Here is a 20,668-nt window from a genome sequence, read left to right on the forward strand (position 1 = left end):
ATTTGGGGGGAACTGATGACAGAGAGAGTAACTTTCATTCATATATGTTGATGAATGGGGAAAGAATGTGGCTCCATCAAAAGGGTCACTTTTCTCATCCAGGCCAAAAGGACATGTGCTTGAGCACCACTATAGGGCTCTATCTGTGCGCCCCAGGGCGTTGGACGTGCCCTCCGGTCCCTCTCCGCTCCGTGGCGCGCGCATCGCTCAGCCGTGATGCGCGCACACAGGTGAGCACACTCTCACCTCTCACTAGCGAGACCACAAGAAAGGACTCTGGTGGTGTGTGATGGGGAGTCAGAAAATGCTCACACCACCCTCAACACGTTTTTACTCGTGACACTCAAACTGATTGAGCACAACCTGAGTAATATTGTGTCCTTTTTATTTTTATTATTATGTAATACAAATACATGTTATTTTTATTATTATAAAGCACACTTGAAGATAGGTCATGCCAGATGTGAGAGAAGAAATAACACATTCATCCTCCTGCAAAGTTGGATTCAGAAGCAGTAAATGCACTGTTCCTCAATCCACACAAATCAAACAAACAAACAAACAATGTTTTTAACTTCTTTGTCTGGCATGCCCAGTGTCTTATTTACTTTGGGTACATGTTGATGAACATTGGGTTACTGGTTTGGTTTACTGACTTTGTGACGTGTATGCTGCTATTACAATAGCGTGTACATGTTACATGTTACATGTTACAGCAGCATTATGTCACTAAAATGTCATTTTAAAAGTTTCTTTTCACTTTCTATCTGGAATTTTGATCTCCTTTGATTTTTAATATGCCCTTTTTATTTAGACTATAGAAAGTGATTATATTCTACTCCAACTTATAAAAGGGAAAGAAACTACACCACAGGAAGTGACATATATATTTAAATTATAGCCTGTTTAATGTGACGATGGGCCGCTGTGAGTTTCCCCAGTGTGTGTGTTCATCAGTGGGAATGAGGTTGGAAACAACCATAAACTACGGGTTAGCTCAGGCTCCCATGGGAAAAGATGTGAAACCCAACTTTTTACTATAGAATTTTTTTTGTTACCCTGCTGAAGGAAGCAAAGGAGTCCACATGCTGTTGTGATCAGCCATTCAAATGTGCACAAGGCACGACAGAACTTTTATCTTCCCTATATAATCATTTAAATAAGGAAATCTATTTTAGCGACTAAATATAATCCCCAAATTTGTTCTGCATTAGAAAACTGAAATAACCATGCCTCAAATAACCGTAGAGTTTGTCAATCTGACATTTATTATTTTAATACCATTACCAAGTACTGTTAAAGGCGTAATGCCGTGGTAGAACCACACCTCGTCGGATGTCACCGATGTTTAAACAGGTGGAAAAGGAAACAAGTGAAAATGTTTGTCATAATAAAATCAACAATACAAAACACAAGTTTCAACTCAAAAGTACATTAACATGTTTGCATAAATTAGAGACCTAAAGAACAATATTCCAGAGAGGTAATATAAAACTGTACATGACAATACATTTTCAATACATTACAATATTTATTCAAATAAGGCAAAATAGCACCGTGAAATAAAAATCTTCTCATTCAAAACCAAAAAAACCCCCACAGTTGTAACCGAATACTGCTTTAGTAATGTGAACCGTGACGGCGCGGTAAAGCATGTACAGAGTTGTGTGACAGTCTGTTTCCTGGGTTGATCGCCTGATGGTGTTCGGTGAAAGTGAAGGACGTGCGCTTCTCTCGTGCCTTCGTGTCGTTACGTTCTGAACCCGTTTGTTACGTTTTTGATTAAGGGAATTAAATTTGTTAAAAACTTCCAAGATGCATTTTTTTAAATAACTACTCTTTGTTTTTATCATGGGGACATACATGACTGTACTTTGTCTACTTAAAAAAAAATTTTCCTCTTCCTCCTTTAATTTCTTCGACATTCTAACAGCGACGGTCACTGCTGATGAAAAAATCATTCACGGGATCCTAATTAGGCAGTTTTGCAAGAAGTCTTTTCTCATACCATCCCAGTCCCCCCCCCCTCCCCCTCCTCCTCCTCTGACATCATATTTCTTGTTTTAACTGGCATGTCATCGTCGTTCAACCTCTCCCCCCGCTGACACGTCGTGAGGTGTGGTGAAGAGTTGTGCAGTTGTTCTGTCCTTAATTCACAGGAAGTTGTTGGAGATCTGACGCCGGTGGTCAAACAAGTCCTCCACCTCGGCGCTGTAGGCGTCAGCTGATGACAACAAGACGTGGAATACATCGCAATGAGTAAAGGAACTAATGAGATGGAGAGAAAAAAAAATGTATGCACACTGAAAAAGTCTTCACACTGTACCTGCGTGGCATCCAAACATGTACACCCGCTCTCCGTCGTACTTGCACCGACAGCGCATCACGTTGTTCTGTAAGTCAGACTCGGCCATGTCTAAAGACGGGTTGACCTGCACCTGCGGAGGAAAAGGGACTCGAGATAAGATCCAAGTCTCACGGGGGAGTGCAACACCTTTCTGACCAGTCAGGGGGTATTAAAGGACAGCTGGAGACAGACGTGCACATCCTGCAAACTATAAGAAACTTAATGGAAATGTATCCCGACTTTAGTGACACTCTTTTGCCAACCACGATCAAGTGCTATTGAAACACATGGATTTTATTACCCTCTATGCAGACGATGTTTTGTTGTATTTGTCGAAAGTGTCTTACATAAAGGCAACTATTTTACAATGCCTCAATGTGTAACACCCTGTTCTGTTTCTCCTGTGTTCTGTGTCTCCTATGTCTCCTCTGTGTCTTCTGTCTTAATTGTTTAATTCCCTGCACCTGCCCTCAGCCACTCTTGTCTCGTTACTGTCTGATGTCGTACACCTGTGTTCCCCCCCTATATATTGTGTCAGTCTTTCCCTTGTCTGCTGTTGGATTGGCGTCTATAGTTCTGGGTCCTTTTCCCGTCGTCCTGTCCGTGTTCCTGGTTCTGCCTGTCTGACCCTGCCTGCCCTGAACCTGGATTCTCTGCCTGCCCCTATTGGACCTTGTTTTTTATAAACTGTTTTGCCTCATTAAATAGTGGCTTTTTTGTTATTCATATTGCGTCCAGCCCGTCTCTCTGCGCCTGAGCCTCACCCCGTCACAAGAACCTGACACAATAATGTCATCTTAGCTTAGCATTAGCCTCCCTGGAGACACCTCTGAGGCTCACGGCATGTAAACACCGGGTGTATTACTTGTTAATAAAAGGTTTCTTGGCCTTTTCTTGACAACGCACCTTTCTATCTGAGTCTAGTTTGGAAACACTTTTGATGAAGTATAGAAACCAGTGAGAAAGTAACACATTCCTTCAGAAACAACTGGCCTTCCACGAGGCCGACGGAGAAGCCGCACAATTGCTGTTCTTTCCTTTCTATATGGCTCATGAGTTATAAATTATGGGTTCAAGTGATCCATGACATCATTTTCCACTGTTATCTCTATGCAGGGAAGCGGGCCAGAGATGCAGATGACAGTTTTGGGTTTGGAGTTAAGTAGCAGTCTATCATTAGGTTGTGGCCATGGCGTGTTGTTTTCCACCCTGTCTTTGTTTAAGAAAAGCACACAAATTAATGCCATATTCAACAAAGCAACCTAGTTTCATCTTTTACATATAGTATACAAATTGAAGGCAAATATTTCAGATGTCAAATATTCATAATTCTTAAACCTCTTAATTACATTTGCAGCCAGATTTGCTGTCAAGAACTTCATATATTTTTTTTAGATTGCATGTAGCAAGCAGCCGATGATTTCATCACCTATTTTATAGTGCCTATGTAAAACAGCCCATTTACTGGGTGGCAGTTGATGCCCTTTTAAAAGCGTGAGTAATAATGTGAAACAAAGAGGCCGCAGCCAGTTTTACACAACAATGAAAGGTCGTCACTGTCGTGTAAAAAGACTGTGGGGTTGTGCAGTTGATGTTTAAATGACGGAGCAATGAGGAGCAATCAAGCTGAGGTGACTCATCACTTTTAATGTGTGGTCCTAAAAATGGCTGCCACCCTTCGATGCTTGGTAACGGCTCAGAGAAACACCCATCGGCATGAAAGACGAGTGACGAGCGAGCATCTGCGGCCTCCCTCTATCTTTCGCTTCTTATTCAAATTTATGAGCGGCTCCAACTTTTGTTGAGCCACAATGCGCACCGCAAAGTGCTGCTGTGTCACGTCGTCGTGGCAACGGCGAATCTCTGCTTTATGGCACGCATGTGGCTTTTATCTCTCGAGACGTGGCCGGTCACGTGACGGACCGCTCCTGCTCGTAGTTTACGTGCAGCCTACACGCATGCACATGCGAAAAAAAAACACATCTTGGCTCTGTGTCAACACTCCGAAAATAATGATGAACTGTAAACATCATCACTTTGCTGCCACTAAGCACAACAACAAAATAGACCAAATGACAGAGAAGGAAGAAAGATGAGTCGGTCACCACAACAGATTGGATGTCGAAAAAATACAAAACGACGTGACTTATAACAAACTCAAACATAAAACTTGCTCTGAACAAATGTAAAGTGCTGACAGGGCTGTTCCACGGCCAATAAGCCTGCACTTTCTAAAAGGGTGGACTAATAGCAGGTCTACTTTCTATATAAATCCAGACTAAATTCGCTTTACTTAAATACGCACACACCCAGAAAACTACATACATACTGTACACCTGAATAGTTCAGCAGCCGCGAGCCATTTAGCTCAAATTATAGTCTTTTATCACGGCTTTTATCTCTCGTGCGCCTTCAGATGTTGAAACACCAACTCTGTTCTGTTTTTCTTCTCGCTCTCATGCCCGATCCAAGAGGTGGCGTAAGCTACTGCAATTATGCGACTTAACCGTGAAGATAGAAAGCTGGATTATTCTTCTCTCAACATTTCTATTGGACAAGAAACAAAATTCCCAATTAACTGCTGAGCGGAGCTTTCCAGGATGTTTTTTGTGTGTTTTTTGTTAAATAAACTCGCTTCCCCACCTGGAAGATGTATTCGCCGGGTCGTATGTCCGTGATGTCGATCCACTGGCAGTCGATATCGTGGCGGTAGGTGTCCCAGCAGCTCACTTGGATACCCTGCTGTCCCATGTTATAGCAGGCGAAGCGCTTATGGATACCTGGGAGAGAAAAACAGTTGTAAACACACGAGGAGAGATAATAAAAAGAGAAGATTATGATGTGGAAATCCTCATTGCTGTCAGTCGCTGTGGATTTGAATGTTGACTACCAGCCTGAGATTATAACAACAATTATTTAAAAAACTTTCAAATGAATAGAAAAGATGATTCATAAAGCCGTCTGGGCTTTGTGAAGCTAAACTCTAAACTCCCAGCCTACCGCTGACTTTGAATGCTCATTATGGGATTTCAGCGTTGCACTTTTATGTATTATTTATACAAAATAATATTTATACATCTCGTTTCCAAGATTTCCCGTCAAGAAGCAGGTTTATGCAACATGAACCTGTGACCTCGTCTCTCACCTTCGGGGCAGTAGGTGTCCTCCAGACAGAAGCTGGCCTTGTGACCTTCGGCCACCTTGGTCCCGTTAAACGTCAGCAGGTCGTAGTGGGTGAACACCTCGATGCTGTGGTAGTGCCTGAGGATGGGATCAGGAGGACAAGAAGTCATGTGAGAAGTAAGTAAAGAGTCCGCTGTGGTTTTCTTATTCAAAACGGCATCATCCTGGGAACAACTAAAAAAGCTTGAGGTTAAGTTGAAATATAGCGGCCGTAAAAACCCGTTTGGTTGTTGCGATGGCGTCAAACAGACAACAAGGCAACACTTGTTAAAACAAGCGAGCACAGAGAGATCTCAGGTGGGTGTCGCTCTTTCTCTCGTTACAGAACCGTTCCCAGAACTTCCCAAAAAGTCCAACCGTGTGTTTTCTGGTTGTGGAGAGACACTGAGCTGTGCCTCTCGTTCTGGGACGCAGAACCACAACCGCCGAGATAAGAACCCGGCTGCCCTGAGTGCAGTCACGGCTCTGACTGTAACAACCGGGTGACCAGGGAGGAGGATGTTTATTGTAAACATCGCTTTGGAGGATAAAAGATGATGTTTATTGTGCTGAATAACACTCTTTAGTTTGTGTTTGGTTATTTATAGTCTTGATGGCATCGCTGCGTCGTGATTCTATTTCGCTCGCCAAATCCGACATTCATCTTTTTCTGCAGTCACTTAATGTTTGGACCCCTTTTAGCAACGGCACTTTTTATAAAATGCTTCTTTCTCTCTCTCGGGCCACCTTAATGGTGCCCAGTCGTGTGTCACGGAGAAGATTACGCAGCAGCCCAAACCACATAGTTACTATGTATCTGGCTGCAGGCTTTAAAGTGTTCAAGGGGGTTCACATGGGAACCTGAATGCTCCTAGAAGTGACTCAGCGGCTTGGAGCAAACACTGGTTCAGGTTACGCCCCCCCCCTTCCCAAAATCTTACCTGTGACACTGGTGCCATGTCCAGCTTTCTCTGGTGGCTCGGGGTCGGAAGTCGGCACGCCCCATGTTCATGATTCGGGAGGAGAAGCGCAGCAGGCGGCGGTGTCCGTAGGGCCAGTTCATCCTGGCGGCAGAGGAGGAGAGGCAGTTCTCCTCGTTAGCGCAGGACAGCAGGTGGAGGGGTCGGTCCTCCAGGTAAGCCGACTCCTGGACAAGCTGAGCATCCAGGACGAGGTCAGGGGCAGCTGCAGGGGCCAAGGGGCAGAATTTAATATAAAAGAGAACTCCAACTTTGACATTGCGTTTCCAAAAAAGTTCAAAAATCAGGGCGGACAGTTATATTACCCACAAGGCAACTCAGTGCGCTTTGCTATAAGCGGAGTTCCCTTCAAACAAACATCAACGTATCTGTGTGTGTTTGGTTTTGGACTCACTTTCGACACACGTGACTCCTGCGGCCCTGTTATCTCCTCCCCTGGGACAGTAGACGTTGGTGTTCCTGCGACAATGCTGGATGGACATCTCGTTGCCGACGCAGTGACCTCCACTCAGAACCACCTCGCCGGCACCCGAAGAACCCGGCCAGTACACGGTCTCCTGCACAGAGGGAGCGTGGAACACTTCGACATGTAAAACCCGTCACGGCAGTCTCTGCTATAAACAAAAGAAACCCCTTTTTTTATTGGAACTATCAGTATACATAATCACATTTTCCACTCTTTTTCACAATTTTTTAAACTACCCATTAAATGTTCCCAGCAGCCCCCCTCAACACACTCGCGCTGCCCTTTCCGTGCGCGGCTCTATTTTCAGTCTGTTTGCTCTGTGAACTTCTCCTGATTTCTTTTCGCCTCACTTTCCCTCTTTTATTTTCGTTGCGCTGGAAGCGGACGTTCGGGTACCCTGTAATTACTTCAGGCCTCGGTAATAACACAGCACAGACGCGCAAACAGCAGGACCAAAGAGTGCGAGGAGAAATACGGAGCACGGCGAACAAAAAGCTCAAAGTGAGAGAGAGACGAGAGTTTGAGGAGTCTCTTCTGCCGTTTACCTGATGAGCACTTGAAGCGAAGCCCAAGCCCAGCTGTCGACACACCACCGAGGCCTCGTTGATGCCCCAGTTCTCACTGCAGATGGAGCCCCAACGTTTCGCCCTCCCGCCGACCTCCATCAGCACCTCCACGCGGCCCTCTGATGGCTCTCTGCCTCCTGCCAGACGCACCTGAGGGTTATGGAAGAACAGAGTGTTTTTTCCGTGTGAGTCTGTGAATACTGCCAAAAGGCCTCCGTCGGTGTTCATATGCGCAGCTGTGCCGTTTCTCACCGTGGCCTGCATGCCGGTGTCGGGCGCGTTGCAGCGGACCGCTACATCCTGGTTGTGCTTGCAGGTGTAAAGCGGCACCTCTTGGTAGACGCACGCTGTAATCGACTTCTCCCTGCCGGTACACTGCACACTGTTCATGTGGATGAGGCCGGTACCTACAGGATACGGGTGGAGAGTTGACTTATTGACTGATGTCATACCGACATGAGGCCACATGCAAAAAAGACAGACTCACACACACACACATGCGTGCCGGCGCCGCACAGAGTGTACAGAAATAAACCAAAATAGAAACCAAAAAATGGAGCGAAATGGAAGAAAATCTTTGAACACATCTCTGTTGGCGTAGGTGTGCGAGGCTAAAGGCCTATAATTTGACCTTAAATAGCTAATGATGTCATCATGTCGCGTTTCAATTTGCTTTCCTTTAACTGTGCTACCCAACGCACAGATTCATCTCCAGTATGTTATATGTTCACACAACTCTGGTAAGTGGCCTGAGACATTTAAAGCCACAGTGCTCCATTCTGACATTGAACCATGTTCCTCATTCAGACGTAACTGCACCGTAGCACCTACTTTAAGAGAGCCCTAAAAGTAACACTCAATTGAATTTCCATGAATGACTTCATTTAGTACAGTGGAGAGAAGGAAATGCTCCCACTATTATAGGACATGGTATGTGCGTGTTTGGGCAGAAAGATAATGGAAGGAAGTTAATGTGATTACTGCAAGAAAGAGAAAGGACAATAACCGACTGTTAAGTGGGGTCTATTTCCGATTCTCTTACTGCTGGACAATTGAATGGCTATATGCTCGTGGCCACAATAAAAGCATTGCCAAAGCCATCACAGTCTTTTTGAATGTTTGCTTCTGCTCCAGGCTGATTGCCTGACATCCCGGTTTCAAAGCGGCGCTAACTTTTCACATCCAAAGGGTTTATTTTGACAACAACACATGACGTTGTTTTGGTCGCTGGAACCTCCTTGCATACTTTAACCCTGGTTTAATTGGTCATGGGTAGAGTTCCTCAACAATCAGCTTCTGCGATAGAAGTAGAAGTCGGCTGTAAACATTTTCTCTGGGTTTATTTGTCCGATCGGAGCCAGGGGTCATGGAGTTCTGCGTTTAGCAACCGACATTCGGGCTGACAAGTGTTTAGTCTAAAGGATCACTCAACTCAACGGAGCATCCACAGAGTGCACGGTGATCTGATTCAAAGTCGGCACTATTCCAACACAGAAGTGGTTATCAGGTCTGGAGCTGGGTCTCTTACTGATTTTATGAATGAAGAATAATCTGCTCACTTGAGGACAAGATGCACACAAACGTCTCCCACCATGACCTCACGAGGCTCGGCGATGAATGCATCACTGGAAAGCACCAGAAAAGACTCAGAGTTCCCTCTCGCTATCTGACCTTGTCCCAGCTGAGCCTGGGTGAGCGCCTCTTTGGCCGTCCCGAAGCCCAGCTCTCTGCAGACCACGCTGGCTGCAGCCAGGTCCCAGAGGTGGTCACACACGGTGCCCCACTTCCCCTCCTTCAGCACCTCAACGCGGCCCTCCCCGATCCGGGGCCCCGCCTTCAGACGCACAACAGGCTGCAAGGAAAGAGTAGGAGTTTAGGGACACAATTAAAGTTTGTGAATTAAAAGTTAAAGCCCTGACTGGATGTGGAGTCTCACAGCTAGATTAGCTTTAACAGTTAGCCCGCCTCAAAAACAATATTTCAGCCTGAAGATTATTTTGTCAACAGAATGAAACAGACTACTAGGAAACTTATTATTTAAAGGGAAATAAGAAATCACTTATTCACCAAGTGCTGATACAGTTGGTTGAGAAGACTGAAACCAGTGCTAGGAGATGGTTAGCTTAGCTTCAAACAAAGACTCGCTTCTACATTAAAAAACACACCTGAAATATAAATATATATTTAAATGTGTAGTTTTTACACTTTACTCTGAAAGTATTTCTTGAGTGGTCAAATTAAGTGGTGGATTAAACAAACAAAGTTAACATGTGAACTAGTGAAAGGACTTTGGACAGAGCCGTGCTAATGTTAGCGCTTCCAGTATTTATGCTAAGATGAGCTAACGGTTTCCTCGTTGCAGCTTCATATTTAACAGATAGGATGGTGGTATTGATCTTGGTAAAAATATAAATAGGTGGATGCCATGAAATACCAAACCCTTCTTTATAAATGTAACAAATGTATTCTTAATCTTTATTTGCTCCAGCTTCCACCTCCATACTGACCGCCACGGCAGGTGGTGCAGGTGCTCGGCCAAATCGCGTGAACTGGGATCCGGGGACGCAGCGGACCGCGACGTACATGCTGTCGCGGCATGGGACGTCGCTCCTGGGGAGGGACAGCTGGACCTGGCACTGGGCCAGAGAGACCTCCACGCCCTGACATTGGACCTTCTCCACCCAGTAGCCCTTCTTACTGCTCTGCGTCCTCAGCCTGTTGGGGGGGGGGGGGGGGGAGATGGCAGAGAGTCACATGAGAGGTACACTACCGTTCAAAAGTTTGGGGTCACTTGGAAATGTCTTTATTTTTCAAAGAAAAGCACTGTTTTTTCAATAAAGATAACATTAATCAAAAATACACTCTATACATTGTTAATGTGGTAAATGACTATTCTAGGTGGAAACGTCTGGTTTCTAATGAAATATCTCCATAGGTGTATAGAGGCCCATTTCCATCAACTATCACTCCAGTGTTCTAATGGTACATTGTGTTTGCTAATCGCCTTAGAAGACTAATGTCTGATTAGAAAACCCTTGTGCAATTATGTTAGCACAGCTGAAAACAGTTATGCTGGTGATATAAGCCATACAACTGGCCTTCCTTTAAGCTTGAAGTTTGAAGAACAAAATTAATACTTCAAATATTAATCATTATTTCTAACCTTGTCAATGTCTTGACTATATTTTCTATTCAATTTTCAATTCATTTGATAAATAAAAGTGAGTTTTCATGGAAGACACAAAATTGTCTGGATGACCCCAAACTTTTGAACGGTAGTGTATGTTTTGTCATTTGTCACGTCAATGATCTTTCAATCTATAAAGTTGTATCCTTTGAAAAGCAAATGTTTTACCTCGAGGATGGATCAGCCATCTTGGAGTCCCACAGTTTCCTGAGGGAAAGAGAACATCCCAGTTTTGGAGTTACAACTGAGCATCTTTACATCCAGTAGACTAAACAACCAGCTGTCCTCTACAGCTCCTGTACCCGCCGGTCTCCTCTTTCCTCCTCAATCATCCTTTCCTCTCTTCCTTTAGATGCCTACTCTTGCATGCCGTCCATCAAACCTTGAATAAACAAACTGAAAGCTCTGACGGAAACAGTATGCTGGGACGGGCGCGTGTGCCTTTGGATAAACACAGTGCTCATCTAAGATTTACAATGACGGATCACATCACTCTTTCTTTCGTCTCAAAGCACCCCCTTGTTGTCCTGACCTTTTTAGATCTTCCATCTCAACAGTGATGGGTATTTCTGTCTCTGTGTTTGTTGATATGTCTACGGTAGATGTCTGGTTTGGGGCAAACTAAAAATAAGAGTAAGCCACTGTACATTAATCCCTTATTGAGGTCTGCCAACCCCAACAGGGGCTTCTCGCTGTGTGCCTCAAGTTCTGAAGGGAAATAGTGTGTATAAACAAAATGAGGCCCCCTGCGCCTGCACACACACACACACACACACACACAAACACACACACACATACACTCACACACACACAGACACACACCCACACAGACACACACATACACTCACACACAGACACACACAAACACACACACACAGACACACACACAAACACACACACACACACTATGCCAAAACCTAAAAGTGAAGAAAAAAAGTAGAACTTAATAAAAAGAATGATTCACAAACCAGGCAAAGTCTGGGAAGTATCCCTCTGTGACACACACACAGACACACACACACACACACACACACACACACACACACACACACACACACACACACACACAGACACACATATTAGAGCAGACCACTTCAACCGCATCCACCAGAGTGACCACAGACAGGTGCAGTGTGACTGACGCCCTTCATGAATGTGCCTGAATGAAATGACTCACAACACCATGAATAGGAGCAGATTGAACTGTATAATTCATGATGCAATTAAATATTCGGCAACCTAAAAGGGGATATATGTTTCCACTCTCGGAGAACCCCCGGATCCCAGTCATCCACGGTCTGCTATGCACAGTACCAATATTAGATGATACGGTGTGAGGAAACCCACAATAGAAACCTAAAGCCAAGGAAACTTCTGTATGGAACAGAATATCTGGCTCTTTGGCTGCCGGATGCTCCACTATGGTCACCGGCTCGGTGTTGGGCAGGGAAAGTTAATAAATCAGAGCAACTTTCTGCTGCTGTTTGAAATGAAGTTGATGAGAGCAGCGAACTTATAATGTTAAGAAGCTAAAACAGCCGGTAGACATGAGGGCAACTGCAGAGATAGGTAATCATTATGTGTGGGGTTGTCACTGTGACCGCCCACTATTAATGTACAAACAATATGTATATAGATATGGAAGGTAAAAAGATATTGATTTTACTGGAGCTTACTGGAACTTGGAGTTTCCAGCTACCATTTACAGAGTAATCTCTCTTTATTTCTCTATTCTTTACTTGGTTTCATTCCTTCTTCTATTATTTTGTTCTTTCTCTCTTCCTTATTTCCATCACTCTTTCTCTCCTGTGCTTCTTTTATTTTTGTTCTCACTTTTTAATCATTTTTTCCCATTGCCCTCCACTTTTCCTTGTCTGGTCTGAAACCATGAACATCCCTAAAACTAGAGATACCACCTATGGAAAGTAAACCAGACTAACGAGACTAGAAGCATATATATATATATATATATTTTTTTTGTTGATGGCAAATTACAGATTCTTTGTACAGTTTAAAGGGGTATATGTATGTGGGAGTTGTGTATGCTGCTATATACTTGTTAGAGTGTATCTGCTTGTGTGTGTCATGTTTCATAACTTGGTGGTAAATCAAAAAAAAAGAGACAGACTGTAAAGGGGGTGTGCGATCATGGTTTAGAGGAGGGGGTGGAGATGAAGGGTGGGCCGGGGGGTGTGTCCCATATAATTGTCTGCTCCGCTCGGCAGTGTCTGCTATGCGGTCGAGCAGTAGCATGTTGGTACACACACGCCAGACATGGAAATATGCACGTACATATCAACTTTCCCTGCCTCTGTAAAAACAAAGCTCTTTACAACCTCGCCGCTGTTATGAGTGCAAGCTGGAAAACAGAGAGCGAGCGATGTAAGATGGCAATGTTCACGAGCGTCGTCTAACTTCACAGGAAGAGGGAAAGCACGTCCTCACAAGACATCTCAGTTGTCTTGTCAGGTGGGAAACACAAGTAGGAGCGGAGTTGAGGCTCTTAACTCTTATGCGGAGATTAAAAAGATGGGAATTGGAGGCAGCATTGATGTTTTTTCAAATTCAAATCTGACCGCACAATACCATAAGCCACACTGGAGAGAGGCTCTGACTGTCAGGAGAACAGAGATAACCTGTTATTAGACTTGATGAGTGAATGCAAAGCTACCTGTAACCATCGACTCCCTCAGGAGACAGCAGGTTATCACACTGGCTCCACAGCGGCCTCAAGTCCCGTCAACCTCCATGGAACACAAACTCAAAGGGGTCATAATGATGTACTTTCCATGAATTGTGGGTTTGAGCGTAATTGCTACAAAGGCACACAGAGTCTTTAAAATAAAAAGACGTAAGTGAGGAGGGGAGAAGGAGCAGGGGGTTGAAGTCAATTAAAAGAACTGAAGTTAGTGTCAGCCTCAAAGAGTGATGTGATGAAGCAAGGGAGCTGGAAAATGGATTTGCCGTTCGCCTTTTGTGAGCACAGCCAAGTGGAGGAGTATTTAAGCAGCTGTAAAAATGTGCTGTGCAATTTAACAAAGGCAGTCACATCAAAAAAACAAAAAAACAACCACACGGGCAGAGAGGGAAGTGCTGACACAGCAATGGGTGTGCAGCAGGTTCAGTCAAGAGAATTTTCTTCTGGGTCTCTCAGATCATAAATACAGATGTTCCAGTGAACACGAACCACAAAGAAGAACAGTCATGAACCACAGCCAGTGCACTGGGAAGCACCATTAAGATGTGATATGAGTCATGACTGTATCATGCATGGATCAATATATAAAAAGAGTCCACAGCCATGCCAGCACCGTTGTGAGGCGGTACTTGAGTAAAGCAGTGTGTGTTGCACTAAACTCTTTACAGGTGTTGAACTGTTGATGGCACTTGATGAAAAGTTGAGGGATCATTTAAGTTATTAAAATTGATCCTGAGGGGGACATGGTTGTCCGTACCAAATGTCATGGCAGTTATCCAATAGCCTTGTTGTCGAAGGCATTTCACTCCTAAACAGAAATAACACCATCATGGTGGCACTAAAGAAAAGGTCAGGGGATCACCATAGTTTTTTTTCGAATGAACCTTAAATATCTGCACCAAATGTTAAGCCTATACATCCAGCAGTTTAAATATAACAAAACACTTTCCCCTGCTGGCGGCGATTGATTGAGGTTAGTCATTGACCTTGAGTAATTAGGGTCAGGATAGCTCAGAGGACCTGAAATAATGAGTTTACCAGTACCTCTGCAGGCATGGACACCTGGCCAATCCCAGCGGTCGAATGCGACGCAGGACACGTCTCGCCAAGAAACGCAGTGGGATTCATAATAACGGTTATAATACATCACACTTGCTACCTCAGGAAACAATTTTCGAAAGGACAGTTGCCAACGGAACTCTGCTTCTAAATACACGGACATGTGGCATCAGACGTCAATGATTCACTTTGCTGCTTGTCTAGTTCTTCCCATCTCAGTTGTTTACTGTCGGACAAAAATGGCTGCTCCATTCATCTCCCACGTAGTTGGGTGGAGGTTGACAAACAACATTCTCAGGCCGAGTCCAGTCTTTGCACAAGCTGCTGGTCGGATTCTTGCCACAGAAATTCAATGTTTCTTCAAACGAATTTAAGGTGTTTTTCAGTGTTGTTGTCCACATTAACATTAGATTTCGAAAAAGTTAGCATGGTGGAAAAATCAGCGAACCACCATTTTGCACATGGAAGGCCCAAACTGAAGCGCCAAGTGGCATTCAGAAGTTTAGCTTCTCTCACATCGCTGTCAGGGGCTCTGAAGAAGAAGCCTACAATGCTACGAGAGAGAGAGTTCTTCATCGCTGGGCTTTGGCCGCGGTGGTGAGCAGGGCGGCTGAGGAGATGCAGCCTGTTTCCTGCCGCTGAGCGGAGCAGAGCAGGACTCAAGGGGTAATTATTGCCGACATTGGAGAGACAGATGGCGCAGGGCAGGCTAGCGGTCAGTACCCTCACCCTGTTAGCCAAGCCATAAAAAGACCTCTGTGGGCAGACAGACGGACACACAGAGGGTCGTGTTTGCGTGTGCACAAGTGTGTGTGTGTGTGTGTGTATTTGCGTATTTATTTGTGTGCACACGGATTCTGGACAGTTTATGTAAGGTCTCGTAAGCTGCTGTGCAACGAGGGTGGAGGCAGGGATGTGTTAGCGTGTGTGTGTAGGTGAGGTATTGGGTTGTTTCTCTGATTTGTGTGTGTGGGCGCTTTGAAGGTCTGTGTTGATGCTAAAGCGGGTATTTATGGCTAAAGTTAGACAGGTGTACTGGACTTATAGAGACAGATTCAGCATTACAACCACTGAGCAAAATAGTTATATTTTGAAAACATGCAACAGAGAGAGCTGAAGTTCCCTTTCTTTTGTACAAGCATTTGTCTGACATGTTTTCTGACTACTTAACGACCTATTTATACTAAAACGATTAAGTTAAAAGGATAAAGTCTGCAAACGTTGCAGTAACAGATACGTTAAACTAGATTTAACTTGCATCAACAGATTTATTTTGACGAGACCGGAAAAAAAGCTTTGACCTCGTCACCAACACCATCATCGCCTCTTCAGTTGTTAAGTCGAACGTTTTAGCAAACAGCTGCTTGTTTTGACAGCAGACACGGTGCAGCGTTATGAATCCTCGGGAGTCGTGTTTCTGCCTCGTAGAATAAAATACCCTCTATCTGATAGAATCCAAAGAAAACTACACTTTGGTCTCCACCAACTGGCTCGTTTGGGGCTCGCTGCTAACGCGCTGCTAAAACGCTGCTAATTCGCTGCTAACTCACTGCTAGTGCTAACTCACAGCTAACTCGCTGCTAACTCACTGCTAACTCGCTGCTAACTCGCTGCTAACTCGTTACTAGTGCAAACTCGCTGCTAGTGCAAACTTGCTGCTAATGCTAACTCACTGCTAGTGCTAATTTGCTGCTAACTCGCAACTAACTAGCTGCTAACTCGTTGCTAAATCGCTGCTAACTCACAGCTAGCTCGCTGCTTACTCGCTGCTAACTCGTTACTAGTGCAAACTCGCTGCTAGTGCAAACTTGCTGCTAATGCTAACTCACTGCTAGTGCTAACTCGCTGCTAACTCGCAACTAACTAGCTGCTAACTCGCTGCTAACTTGCTGCTAACTTGCTGCTAACTCTTTTATTGCACCATCGTTTACTGTGTATTGTAACTACTTTGCTCTTTAATTTAACTGTTGAAATGTTTTGGCCCGTTATTGCAAAATTGTTTTAATTGACTACTGTACTTAACTTTGTGTGATAAGTGCAATATAAATCAACTTTACTTACTTACTAACTGCGTCTGCTGTTTGTTGATGGCTAGTTTATGTGCAGTCGATGTTTTTGAGGCAATGACATTGATAGAGATCAAACTTCCGAAATAATGTTTGCACTTTAGTTGAATATACGTGAGATAACTCAGACACTCTCCTTTAGATAGTTCTGCTGCACAGTTGTTACAGTGTTTCCTTTTTTTCTGAATTATATGAGATTAGAAACCATGTAAGGGAGGATTCTTGTAAAGACAGGCCATGATGATGATGATGATGGTGATGATGATCTCGTAGGCTGGATTTGACATTAATAACATACTCTCTCAGGCTATTTTAAAGGTCTGCGTCGAGGCCCACTCAGCCAATGGGGCAGACAGACCTGGTGGACAGCCGGGCTCGGCTCATGCCACAGTGGACATGTCCTGCCAAGTGTGTGGTTGTGCTAATGACAGCAGTTGTGGTTAACCTCTACTACAGGGGGGATGGAACAGCAATCCAGCCATGGGGTACTTTTCCATCCCTTTAATACACACACACACACACACACCCTTCCTCCTCCTCTTCACTCTGCCGTGTCCATTCTCTCACCTGTAGGCGTTTTGGTCAAACACTTCTGCATCGGGGAATCCTAACATGCCACAGACGACACGGCTGCTGCTCAGGTCCCAACCCCGGTTACACACGTGACGCCACCTCCCAGCATGCTTCACTTCCAGCACTCCTTCCGTCACGAGGCCGCCGTGGTTGCTGGAGAGTACAGGCCGGAGGCGAGCCTCCTCCAAGTGAACTCTGTTAGATCCCTGCAATGTCGGAAAATATGATTAATAATTGAGGGCTTCATCCTAAATCATCTGAAGGACAGAAATGCATCATTGTCACGCACACTAAAACACGACTTCATCTTGGCTAAAGCCTTGTTTAACTAAATATCCGCGAGCAGCACGCAATCTAGAGTAACTGTCTAAGAATAACATGATACGATGACATGCTATGTCTCTAATCATCCACATTACATAAAGGCGGCAGGAAGGAAACTAACAGAAAACAGAGAGATTGTTTAATGTGTCGGGATACATGTCATGATGATTACAAAAGGGTGAAGAAAGTGTAAACTCTGCAAGTTGAAAAGACAGAACGGCAAACACAAGCGATAACTATCGAGCAATTTCCTCTGGTTTGGAGTTTCTTGCACGTTTGAAGAGTTTGTCTGTTGAGCTTCTGGTGGTTCCGTCCTAAACTTAAGGCTGCAAAAGATCTGGATCTGGAGGTCTGGTTTTAGGTTTGTCTCTAATTACACACGGCCACCGGCCTGTGGCTCCACAAATTACATTCATGTATGGGAGTCTGAATACATCTCGACTGGGCTGCTTCTTTACAGTGCACTCAAAGGTGTCCGTGTGATTTCACCTGTGTGTAGTGGGCATCGGTTTCCAGTCTGACAGCTGGATGACCAGCTGGTTCGACGTGGTTCCCGCTGAACTGCTGATTCCTGTCACTCGCCTCTCGTCTCACGGCCTGCGGACCGTTCCTCGCCGTCTCCCGCTGTCTCTGCCTGTAGGACGCGCCGTTGACCAGACGTGAAGGGAGCTCGTGCCCCTGTGGCAGCGCTGGGCTCGTCTGCGGCCTTGCTCTGGAAGCGCCTCGATTCCGTGGCGAGATCCGGATCTCGTGGCCGTTCTCCTGCGGCGACAGGAAGCTGCGACGGGGGGATGTTGGGTTGCGTTGGAGGGCGATCTCGTGGCCTCTTGCAGAAGATGAGAGGCTTTGGCGTGGCGGAGGCACGGACTGGGGCTGCTGCGGCGGTGACGGTGGTGGGTTCCTCTGTTGTTGATGGCTTGGCTGGCCCCTGGAGGAGGAAGGGGTCTCCGGCGCGGAGACAGTGGGGGCGTCTGGTCTCCGCTGTGGGCTGCAGATGACCCCCAGGTCCTCAGCGTGAGTGCAGTCATTGATTCCCCAACCATTGGAGCGGCAGTCCGCGATGGAGGTCTCTGTGCCCACACAGCGCACATTGTCCAACCAGATCAAACCTAACACAAAGGAAGGGCGGCAAGTTATCGAATCAAAAGGAACACAAGCAGGCGTAAGGTGTTCAAAGCTAAACGCCACCGGCTGGACATACCTTCTCCCTCGCCAAACTTGGCACTGTGCGCCCAGGTCAAGCCGCGTTGAAAGCCCAACTGTCGGCACATCACGTTGGCGAGGTTTAGATCCACCTCGTCATCGCACACTGTGCCCCACGCGCCATTGTAGAGCACCTCCACGCGCCCCTCGTTTGCATTGCGCCGGCCGACGCCCGCCAGACGTACAAGCACCTCCTGGGCAAACAGTGGAGGGGGGTGGAGGAGAAGCAGGAGGGGGAGAGTGGACAAGAAGCTGAGGCCCAGCATCCTGGAGGGGGAACAGGTAGGATGGGGGAGAAGAGAAGGGCTGATGAATGGAAATGTTAAAGCCGTGGGACAGAAAAACAGATTCTAAATATACGTGCACATGTTACCACAAACGTCCCAAAAAAAGTCACACAAAGCCCCGGAGCTCACATGCCATACTCGGACAAAACATATAATTTAAAACTTCTTTTCTGACCCTAATGGGACATTTTGCGGTAAAACGAAAGATTGATAGATGTTTTTGTGCTTGAAAATAATCAGAGTCGTTTCAGGGACAAGTCAGAAACATCGTGAAAACGCAGCCCTCAGTCTCCACCAGTCAGGGCAAATAATAACCGAAGCTAAAAGTAGCTTCTCCATCCATCCAGCCAGCGGAAACTTTGGCTTTCCACAAACCCTCAAGCTTAGCTGCATGCATTTAGCCAACAGACACAAAAGCAAATAAACACCATCATAAAAATATTCTCACATATAAATAAAGCAGCGGGTCATTTGCAATGATTATTTCATCCTTGGACTACCCCTAAAAACTTTTTTTCTGCTTGAAGGGAAGACACTCAAAAAAGGAGAAAGAGGAGAGATCTGGAAGATGAGAGATAACTTATTGTAAATTCATCCACCCAGGACTCAGTAAAATTATGCTTTTCTTATGCCTACATACACACAGCAGTATACATAAATATGCGTAATAAAAAAAGAAAGTCTGGCTCTTGGGGGCTGAATTAAGAAAATTAAAAGAGAGATGAGTGTGGACGAGTTCAGGAAATCTTGAATAATGGAGAAGAAAATAAATGTGAGGCAAAAGGTGAAATAAAGGGAGAATGCTGAAGTCCAACTCACCTATCTGTTGATCTCAGTTTGGAGTCTCAAGGAGAAAGAAGGGAGAGCGCACTGGAGGGAAAGAAGGCAGTGAGTTTGGTCCTGCTGTCTCTCTATTCTCCTCTTCTCCCTCCCTCTTTCTTTTTCTGTCACTCCCTTAGATCTGTTTCTTCGTCCATCCCTCCCATTTATTTTTTCCCATTTATGCAACTTTTTTTCTTCTTCCTCCCTTTTTTCCCTCATCGGTCACATTTGTCCTTTTCATCATCTTTACGAAGTGCATCCAGTCACATGGTCAGGAGACACGTGAGCTCAACTTATAAAAGAGACATTTAATGTCTCTCCGCATATCACACACACACTGTCCAGTCCCACAATGCTGGTTTTATTGTTTGTGTATTGAATGTTGTGTATCAAAGTTTTACCCAAAAAGTCACTTTCCCCTGTGATGTCAGAAAGGGCGTGCATTTCTATCCCACACAATGGTAAAATCATGTGCGTACACACACACACACACACACTAGAGCTGGCTCCATCCCATGCCCACAGTTGGTGGTGTCATGAAATAAATACTATGTGCTCCGCACATAAGAGCGGAGCTGCCTGTCTGAACTCTTTCCCTTTGCATAAAGTTCAGTTTCATAACATCCTCAGTCGTGGCACCTCCTCACATGAAGGGCTCTCTCTCTCTCTCTTAGGATAGAGAGCTTGCTCAATATTTAAATAAGGAAGTGCTGATATTACAGTGCTTCAACATCATGAGCGGAACCTCAAACTGAATATGTAAATCCAGTGATTTATGTAGTTTGTGCAAATAGTAGACGTGTCTTTAGAGGTCAAGCAGCTCCCTCGTTTGATGTCAGGCTATGTTGCAATCTCCATGTTGTTGGAACTCTTTATTATTATTTTGCTTCAATATTATGTAGTTTTGAGTGCGAGACATTAAGATGGG

General features: G+C 45.0%; 1 protein-coding gene across 2 annotated transcripts; it reads right to left on the reverse strand.

Annotated features, from left to right (window-relative positions):
- Positions 1 to 1,245: 1,245 nt before the first annotated feature.
- LOC130190734 (lysyl oxidase homolog 4-like) lies at positions 1,246 to 19,803 on the reverse strand. 2 transcript variants are annotated; one of them, XM_056410295.1, is made up of 15 exons: positions 19,738 to 19,803; positions 18,630 to 18,898; positions 17,918 to 18,537; positions 17,099 to 17,310; positions 10,877 to 10,915; positions 10,029 to 10,236; positions 9,193 to 9,373; positions 7,774 to 7,928; positions 7,501 to 7,671; positions 6,884 to 7,046; positions 6,451 to 6,694; positions 5,493 to 5,608; positions 4,991 to 5,127; positions 2,327 to 2,438; positions 1,246 to 2,224 (listed from the first exon to the last, which is right to left on the reverse strand). In XM_056410295.1, the coding sequence occupies exons 2-15, from the start codon at positions 18,895 to 18,897 to the stop codon at positions 2,154 to 2,156; spliced, it is 2,697 nt and encodes an 898-aa protein (XP_056266270.1). In that variant the 5' UTR covers position 18,898; positions 19,738 to 19,803; the 3' UTR covers positions 1,246 to 2,153. The 2 variants fall into 2 exon arrangements, with proteins under 2 accessions (XP_056266270.1, XP_056266269.1); XM_056410294.1 differs by having other exon boundaries at positions 7,501 to 7,928.
- Between the last annotated feature and the right edge of the window lie 865 nt (positions 19,804 to 20,668).

The sequence above is a fragment of the Pseudoliparis swirei genome, chromosome 24, assembly GCF_029220125.1.
Source record: "Pseudoliparis swirei isolate HS2019 ecotype Mariana Trench chromosome 24, NWPU_hadal_v1, whole genome shotgun sequence".
In the NCBI taxonomy this organism is placed as follows: Eukaryota; Metazoa; Chordata; class Actinopteri; order Perciformes; family Liparidae; genus Pseudoliparis; species Pseudoliparis swirei.